This window comes from Cyphomyrmex costatus, unplaced genomic scaffold, assembly GCF_001594065.2.
Source record: "Cyphomyrmex costatus isolate MS0001 unplaced genomic scaffold, Ccosl1.0 scaffold532, whole genome shotgun sequence".
Lineage (NCBI taxonomy): Eukaryota > Metazoa > Arthropoda > Insecta > Hymenoptera > Formicidae > Cyphomyrmex > Cyphomyrmex costatus.
The window spans coordinates 16,475-26,258 of record NW_017279545.1 but is presented as its reverse complement, the minus strand read 5'-3'; the positions used below and the strand labels follow the sequence as shown (position 1 = coordinate 26,258).

The window sequence follows — 9,784 nt, the reverse complement described above, 5'->3', positions numbered from 1 at the left end:
TCATTGTTTACACGCTTGATTTGCGCGCGCGTTAATTTGGAGCGACGCGTTCCTAAAACGACAGTTTTACGGTAATCGATTCCTTCGCTTTGTATGAGATTTTGCGAGATTCATGACACTGTTCAACTTAAGAGCTGAACACGTTCTATAAGATCTTTCCTGTACAATTGCACTCACCATTCTATCTCGTCGTCATCTTCATTAATTAGTGACAGCGATATAAAAGGACACTTGGCCTAAATCCTTCATTCATGGGATAACAATCTAACAATTTAAATGCTTCGGTCAATTATACAATTACAATCAGTTACAATTTTCCTTCGCAATTATCCCTTCGTTTAATTACACGTATTAGCACAGAAACATAGAAATTACTTTACGCCCCTAACGTTATACAGCAAAATATCTTAAATTTTCTGATTTCGTGATTTATTAACAAATCGAGAAATAATTTATTTTTTTTTTTGAAAAAAAATAAAACATTACTTTTTAATTGTCGATTTAATATTTTGGCTAGGAACTTATTTTTATTAAATGTAATTATTTTTACACACGAAGAAAATTTTATATTTAAAATTACTATAATGCGGTAGAAGCTGCGGACCATCGTGTAATTATAAGTTTAAATGCTATAATCATATTTTTAAAAACAATAATATTAAGTAATTTTTACTCTTTTTCATAATAAAAATTGTTTATTACAAAATCACACCTTGTTGAATAAAAGTTAGTATTGTAAAGATAAAGAATATATATTTAAATAACTTAGTAAATATTGTTTGCGTACCATAGTAAAAATTAACTCTTTCCATGGCTTAAGCATTACATTTAATAAAAAGTACTTAATTTACGTGATAAAATTAGTATTACCATAGTAAAAGTTATGTCGGAATATTGTTGTGAGGGTTCATCCGAAAATACAAGACATAGTAAAATGTAATTTAAAATTGTATTAAAACTTAATGTAAAATTTTCTCCGTGTATTAATACATAATTAAACTGATTAATGAAAATATAGGTTCTATTATTCATTTACGCTTTAAGTTATTAGAAATTTTTCTCTCTAATTTTTCTATTATTTTTATTATATATATAATTCTATAATTAGAAGTTCCATTGAATATTTCTTTGAAAAGACAAAGAAAAAGTAGTAAATCTGACCTGGAAGATTGTTTCATAATTTTGGGACATTTAATTTTCAACAGTTAGCCTGTTGGTCCATCGCTCGATTAATAGGCGTAGTCTCACGATAAATGTGCCAAATAAAATGATCGTTGTATTATAAAAAGGAAAAAAGATCTGTGTGTTATCTATGACATATATATATATATAAAGCTGTAACAATTTCACGTGTAATGGGGATCGATTGCAAAAGCTTTGATGCAAAACTATATTTATTCAATATTAATTATATTCGCCACAGAAAGAGGGTCGCGTTTGAAATACGTCGATATGTCAATTTACAAATCAAAAATAAATTATTATGTAACACAATTATTCCTCTGAAACAAATGTGTTCTACAAAATTCTTGATCTCCCATGTAAGTCCCGCGGTAGAATATTTTCCGCGGATATTATTTCGTGAATGCATCATCTACGAATGGAATTACTGACAACACACAATCACATTACAGTTTTATCAATAAAATAATAGAAGTTAGACTCTTCGATGTAATAAAGTTTTGACGTTCGTGTGGTGGCAGCTAATCTAAATAATGGGGAAAGAATTGGAAAAGAACGAAGAAACGCTTAATTTATATTGCTAAAAGGATTTTCTCATCTTCCAGGCAGATTAAAAGCCCGTTAAAACTTTTAAAAAATAGACCTTAATAAAATTGAAATGGAAAATTTTTGATACTAAAAGAGTAATTTACACGAACTTCTTCAAAGGAAATTGGCTACCCAGTCAGAAATGATAATGAAATCGATGTCGATTCAACATCAATTCCATTATCATTTCTGGCTGGGTATATTTACTTTAAGACGCATTATGTAAAATGCGAAAAACGCAATTTTTCACTTTATGCAAAATATCTTATCAGAAGTTATAAATGCCAAAAGATATCATAGGAAAGTAGAAAAAACTTCTTTCTGTGTATTACTTCGAGGACCTATTTTATTCGGGGCAAACATATATCTACATATTTAATTACAAAGTTAAAATTCAAGTATATTGAATAAATTTTACGAGAAAGAGATATATATATATATATATTACTTAACGCGCGCTACTAGTGCATATAACTTATTTAAAACGAGCTGACCTGACGAACGAGCAAATCCTTTTGATAGATTGCGCCACTTCTTTATCTTCATGGCTCAGATCTCCGATGTTTTTGAACTCCGGTCTTAGGAGAATTTGACTTCGTACACGCTCCAAAGTAATTGATAGAGGCATTGTTAATATCTTTGACCAATTTGTTGCCTCGTAATTAGTCATAAACTGAAACATATATAATTTATTCGCAAAATACGTGTGCTAATTATAAGAGTACAATTGAATTCGTATCGAAGATCCATACACAGAGAGAAAGATTTCGCTAAAAAAAAAAGATTAAATTAAAACATTGAAAATTTAGTAAACATAAATCTGAAAATAATTTTGTTTAAATTATCAAAATAATTATATAATGATGCTCAAACTGGATGTTAGAATGTTAAAACTTTTTTGCAGCATCGTCATAAAAACGTTGAAATGTTCTACATAATTATTTTAATGATATAATAAAATAATTATTTTCAGAGCTGTAACTAGCTAAATTTTTAGATGATGTAGCAAAATCTTTCTTTCCACACAGCTGTTACTAAGGAGCGTGTAATTTTTATGACTAACTTGATCAAAGTATGTGTCCTCAATATGAAACATTATATGTGTGAGAGGTTTTACGATGGGCGAGACTTCCGGTAGATTAATCAAATCTACCTGCCTGCTCTCCTCGCCGCGACGTAAATTACTTAATACCCAGTCGGACGCTCGAACAAGATATTCGTATGCAATCTGCGTACAAATCATTCATAAACATTATGCGTCCATTTCTCATGCGGCAAATGTGTACGAGCATTTCTAATCCTTTACTCACTTTTAAAGAACGTCGTCCGATATTCGTGAATAACAATTCGTCCGTGTAAGTTTCGATGACGCAAGTCATGTTTTGTAATTCACCATTTCTCGGATTCTGATGGTCTCTCCTGAGGCTGTAATAAATTCTCTTTTTCTTTTTTCCACTTATTGTTAGACGAAATAAAATTTAAAAATACATATAAGTTTATTATATTAGATTAAATATAATCAATCATATTAGAGCAATTACGTTAGTTTCAATTGTATCTTGAAAATTTCGTTTCTCATAGAAATTTTATTAAATGTTAAGCGCTCAGGAAAACTGAAGTTTCATATAGTATAACGCACTGTTTATACCTATTTCTTGCAAACATAATCTTGTAACAACATTATGAAATTATATATGTGACACAATACAATTTTTATCTCATACTTATTCCGAGTGCGATTATATATTTATGTATAAATAAATAAATCAGGAATAATCCAATGCAATGCTGTAATACAATTTAAAATTCAAGCTCTAAATATAATTCATAATAATGTGTATACATTTATTTGAATATAGAACATGACACGTAACAATGACATACAACAAATTTTAATCCTAAATCCATCTTTTAACATTTTATAACATCTCTAAATGAAACGCATGAAAAACGCATGATACTCCGCATTCAACACGTTCTTAATGGTACAGACAGATTCTAGCACCTTAAGCAATAAACTTTCTAAGTTTTATACTTCTTTTATATCATATCTCCAGTGGAGAATTATTATGGAGAATTATAAACGCAATTTACAACATAGCGGTAGAAAATTGTTTGCTTATAAAAATCATCATACCACTATTACTGTTATCCTACAATTAGAGGTAATATAGTTACTCACCTATCTTTTACAAGAAGCAGGAAGGAGTCTATCTGCGATGTATGTTTATTGTCCTCGTCGATGCTGCAAATTGCTTCAGCAAGCGCCGTTGCGGCAGCAGATCTATCATACGGATTGAAGGGGCTCAGCTCACAGCATGTGTCCCCGGAACCCGGTGTATCATGAGGTTCGTTCTTGCCCTTTGTGGACACATCCAGAAGGGTAGAATACAGAGCAGCGCATAACACTTGGAGCAACACGTTGCCACCGATCGGCCGACAGTGCGCGGGAATGTTGTCGTTTAACGCAAACGCAGCGCGTAAAACCGGAGTCGAGGCGGTCACGTACAACTCGGCGAAACAGCCGATCGCAAGAGACATGGCTTGATATATACTGGCACCTGTCTGAAAATAAAGTTTTAAAGTTTATTTTAACACTGTAATTCTCACAGCAATATCAAACTTCACAATTGATTTTGCATTACTGATAACGTACGGTCTTGATATTATTTGGAATGTTAAACAACTGATTTAAAAAAGTTAAACATTGTTATAGAAAAATGACAAATTTAAATATATCCTTCGCACACGATGGATCACGTCGCGTAAACATTATTGTAAGGTAATTACTTTTGCGGCTTCTAAAAGAGCCTCAGCCACAGGCTGCATCATGATCTTCAACGGTTTTATCAGCGCGTTGAGCCAAGGTGGCCGCGATTGATTCCAGACCTTTAAAACGATAAATATGATTACACTCATATTGATGTGTATGTCAACGCTTTTATAAATTAAAGTAAAACAAAATAATTAAAAGTTTAACAAAGAGAATACACAGACTGTAGACGATAATAATTCTAAAATTATTTTCATGTATAAAAAATCTCTTCCTCGTATAAAAATTAATAACTTTTTAAAAAATCGTAAATGTCTTTTTCATATTATTTATGTAATACATAAGAAGTTCAAGAAAGATATTTTTCTCATTTTCTATATAAATAAATTATTTAGAAATGTTAAATTTCACTTTTAAAATATTTTAATTTTATATTATTTTTTACATATTACATATATTAAATAATTTCTGTCTTCGTTAAAATAGAAATCAAATAAATTGAAAGAAAAATTCTTGTCATATTAAATTCATCCATAAATATTATGCAAACTGTATTAAATAAGAACTATATAATAATAAATTTCTACAATTAACTCTTCAAACAACATTTCGTAAAAGCATATGACCTGCAGTCTGTCCAAATAATTGGACCAATTCGGATCTTGCTTTAGCGCTGGTACAATTACATGCTCCGGTTTGTTAACAGTTACCACCAATACGTGAAATAAGCTGTATAATGTAAGAGACGAAGTTATTTTTAGCGTTTTGTCACACGCCGAACTACTGCATAAAAAGCCGCTACAACTTTTTTCATTCTTCTTCGATTTTCCAACTGCGTCACTGTCGTCCACGCACGTAACGCCCATGTTTTGAGATACTAAAGTCTTCAGCAACATCTTTGCCACAACGTAATTGCTCATCGATATCACCTGCGAAGAGAAGTTTCGTAGAATTAACAAAATGAATAGTTTCGTTAGTAGATCGTATCAGTAATCACCTTCATCAATTGAGGCCAATTAGGTTGAGGCTGATGCCTCAAAACATTCAACTCAAGAATGACAGCTTTATCAGCGGGTAATTTTATAATGTCAGCTGGATTAATATTATCTAATCCTAATAAATTTGGGGCGCATATTAGTAACCAAGGTGCAGGACCGCGTCGAGGCCGCAGTATCGCCAAATTTTCTAATCCATGTCGGAAGACCTAAATAACAATTATTAAAAGCAGTTGTTAAAAATAAAAAAAATACTTTCCTTATCACACATTAAAAAGTTTCAATAAATAAACAATATTTCTCTTTTTATGTAAAATTTTGTACAATTTTAATAACGTCGATACACGTTACTTTAATTATAAATTTATTTAATAAATTTATTCGATGAAAATAGCGAAAATATAATTTTATTTTTATCCAGCTTATTAAAACAGTTCCAAATATCCAACATTATATAATACGTTAAAACATTCAGAAATACCTGATACAATTCTTTGAGAGGAGTGCCTCTAAGCAGCAAGCAGATTAATAGTTCATTACATTTTGCGTGTATATCTCTTATTGCTATCGGCAATTTATGCGGACGCGCACCAATCATTGCATCGCTATCACCACACGCGCCTAAAGCGAGATAGCCCGTACAGCAAAGTGCATTAAAGGCGTCCGACCAAAATTGTTCGGATCGCGCCAGTGTCGGTCGTCCCTGTCACAAAATTTCATTTTTATCTTTAATATTCCCATATATATCAGCTTATACTTACACAGACAATACTCAAACATTGTACTTCAATAAATCGCGGACGAATGCATAATATATAAATAAATAAATCATGGAAAAGAGCAGAAATGAACATAAATTGATTTCACATTTGGTCGAACGTAAAATTCGCGTTGGTGGCTTACTACGAGAGATAACAATAAAACATTCGATGGAGATAAATGAACACGAAACAAATTGGATGATTAATCGGAACTAGTCGTGGGATATCTCGCGGTCTTACGTGAATGAATCGCGTAGTTATGATAGACAGAGACTCATTTAGCATCTCTGAAAATACGCGCTGTGCCATCTTAGGCGAAACTGTGTTCCATAAATCCGCCTTAGTACCTAGAAATATTAACATGTCGTTTTTGCAAAACGTTATCTCACAGAACATCATAAATCTACCTTCATGAAATATCAAAAGAAATTATATCATGAAAAATGCGAGTTGTGCTAGCTTTACCTTGCATATACAGCCACCACATTTGTATAACATAAGAGCATCGTTCTTTTTCGAAGAATGGTTTGTTGCTATGCCAACTGAGAGAATCCGCCTCATTAAGAATGTATAAGGAAATTAATCGACAATGCAGATCGAGCAATCTTTCTGCCACAGCTTCGGCCATTTCGTGAAATGCTTTATAAGATTTATTAATCTTTTCGCTATTGGGAGAAAAAGCGATAATAATAAGAATCGAACAAAATCGTGTATAAAAGTACTAAAAGTATTGAAAGCTATTAAGGTTAGTTTCGCATTGAATTTTAAACAAAAAAATAAAAAAAGAGAAAGTGTAACATTTTTTTAATTTATAATAGTGTTCACAATTAGAAATAAAAAATATGCGTTAATTTTAAGAATTAAAATATTAAATTAAATGCTTTTTTTTTTTATTGATATTATTTTTTATATCATCACTATAAAATAAAATATTTTTTTATTTCTACCTACGCTATTACTGTCATACATATATTCATTTATAGTGTCGCGGAATCAATATTTTAATTTTTATATGCCAGATTATAGACTTTATAACACGTGACAAATGATAAAAAAATGTCATATTGTTAACGTCAAAATGTTAATTTTTATGTGACTGGAAAAACTATCTAAAATCTATTTTATGCAACAGTCCTTGGAAAAAAATTTTGCGATGTATACAATAAATTAAGATAAAAGAACTACAAAATAAAACAAATGTTTTGTAATGTAAATCACCTTGATTGAGAAGAGATTGTTCCTTTCGCATGTTGATTGTAACACCACAAGCAATTACGTACCAATGCTGCTGCACCTAAAGTTGCGGTGAGTACAGTGAGATCAGCGTGATCCAAAGATTCTTGTATTAATGTATGTAAATGTTCTAAAAAATGAAAGTTTTATCAACAAATGATATAATATTGTATCATTTGTTCTGTTCAAATATTTCAATCCAAGTCCAAATTGTCATTATAAAAAAATTATTCAAAACATAAACGCAACTTCATTGCAGAGATGATTTATTCAATTAACTTAATGTCAAATTTCTTTAGTAAAAATTTAATCCAACGCGATGAATTACGGAGTACGTAGTTAAAAAACAAGCTGATATTATTTGTCATTTTACATTGAAATGACATATGTAACGACATGGATAAGTATTTTGTAACTCAATGTTAACATTTCTCCCCAAAAAATTCGATACTAAGTTAATTAAATAATACGCTAGTGACCTCTGTTTTTTTTTGTTTTTTATACTTTAACGTCAATCTTTAACAAAATTTTTTTAGGGAATTAAACATCCAGAGCAAAATATATATTTTTCATATTATTTATAACAATTTTTAAAGGTAAATTATTTGTCATTTAAGCAATGCTAATTATTAGAATAATAACACAAATATTAGCAATTTTAATGTCTTTTTGCTAAAAATAAATTTTTATAAGAATATATTCTTATTATATTTTTTATATATTTTGCAATGTATCGACTTTTTTATATATATCTATGTGTTATTAAATTCTGATATTTTTATATACTGCAAGAAAATTCTTGTAAAAATAGATTATTTTAAATAATTTTTAATTTATTTAGAATTTAGGGTAAAATTCTATTTATAATTTTATGTGTCGTATAATATGAAAAATATTTAAAGAATTAAGTTACATATAATGTAAGCATTTATAACTGTGCATAACATAATTTTTATTTATAATTAATTAAATTTTAGTCCAGTGCTTTTTACAATCTGATAGTGGATATTTTTTCTCTTATTTTTTTTAGCACATATCTATCATCTTCATGCACCTCCTTATATTTTCTGAATTAATTGAGATAAATACATTTATGCAGTCGCACTTACATTTATCGTAACTATTCATAATAAAACACATCAAATACACGCGGCATAAATATCATAAATACAATTATGTTCCAATTATGTCGAAATTTAATAATAATAATATAAAAAAAAAACTATTTAGCTCTTATGAAAAAAAACCATAAAATTTGTATTATGAATGCAATTAAATGTAAAGAAAATATCAAATTTATAATTAATTGCTCCTTGTTTTTTAAAACTACTTTTTTAAATTTTCTTTTGCAAACTCTTTTTATCTTTTTCTATAATTATTTCACACACACAAATATTAAAACATTTATTTATATTTCTTATCACCGGGAGAAGGAAAGTGTACCTAACAATTGTTCGGCGGTGTCGACAACGAGCATGATAAAATCGGACGGCTGGATTCGTTTAATGACACCTTCTTCACTATCGATGCTGGACGCGCTTTCATTCCCGGAGGAGCTCAAACCGGAAGCGCGCTTAAAAGCGGCCGTGAAGTCTGCTTCCCACCATGTGACAATCTTAATCGCGGCGAACGAGGCATGCCGTGGAAAATCGAGTCTTCCACCACTGATGCGTATGCAGAGGGGTTCTCTCAAAACAGTTTGCATCTCCTGCATCGGAAAACGCGATACAGGCGATGCAAGTATAAATTTATTTAAAAATGTATTTATACCAGGGAATGGAAGTAACTCGTTACTTGTAACGAAGTTACAGTTACAAGTTACTTTTTTGGTAACTTTACTGGTAACTGCGTTACTTTCTTTTTTTGGTAACTGTAACGGTAACGAGTTACATTTTTTGGGTAACGGTAACGAAATTTACAGTTACTTTTGTCGTTACTTTGCACACGATTGAACATGGTTCGATTGGATACATGCTATTTATAGCGCTTATCAATAAGACTTGAAAGCCCTTAAGGCCTCTCTATACGGTCAATAATACTGAGTCAGTATTACTGATCAGTATTACTGACAGTATACATTAGTTTTTATAATCTTGTACGATCAGGTATTATTGATAATATTTCACTTTAGTTTGACGTGATTTGATGTATATTATTATCTATGGCGTCATGGATCTTAAGGAAAAAGCATGTATTTAAGTCCAAATCATCGTCAGTATTCTACGTCAATCCATTAATATTAACCACACACA

General features: G+C 30.4%; 1 protein-coding gene across 1 annotated transcript in view; it reads right to left on the bottom strand.

Annotated features, from left to right (window-relative positions):
- Positions 1 to 2,190: 2,190 nt before the first annotated feature.
- Positions 2,191 to 9,784, bottom strand: part of LOC108778955 (uncharacterized) — an 8,848-nt gene continuing 1,254 nt past the window's right edge. The window contains exons 2-13 of the mRNA XM_018546285.1: positions 8,976 to 9,240; positions 7,518 to 7,662; positions 6,765 to 6,964; positions 6,540 to 6,646; positions 6,020 to 6,241; positions 5,541 to 5,747; positions 5,170 to 5,472; positions 4,561 to 4,659; positions 3,953 to 4,335; positions 3,081 to 3,195; positions 2,834 to 2,998; positions 2,191 to 2,443 (exon numbers count right to left, since the gene is read on the bottom strand). Of these exons, the coding sequence (XP_018401787.1) occupies positions 2,246 to 2,443; positions 2,834 to 2,998; positions 3,081 to 3,195; positions 3,953 to 4,335; positions 4,561 to 4,659; positions 5,170 to 5,472; positions 5,541 to 5,747; positions 6,020 to 6,241; positions 6,540 to 6,646; positions 6,765 to 6,964; positions 7,518 to 7,662; positions 8,976 to 9,240 (2,409 nt within the window). The 3' untranslated portion in view covers positions 2,191 to 2,245. The remainder of the gene's footprint in view (positions 2,444 to 2,833; positions 2,999 to 3,080; positions 3,196 to 3,952; positions 4,336 to 4,560; positions 4,660 to 5,169; positions 5,473 to 5,540; positions 5,748 to 6,019; positions 6,242 to 6,539; positions 6,647 to 6,764; positions 6,965 to 7,517; positions 7,663 to 8,975; positions 9,241 to 9,784) is intronic.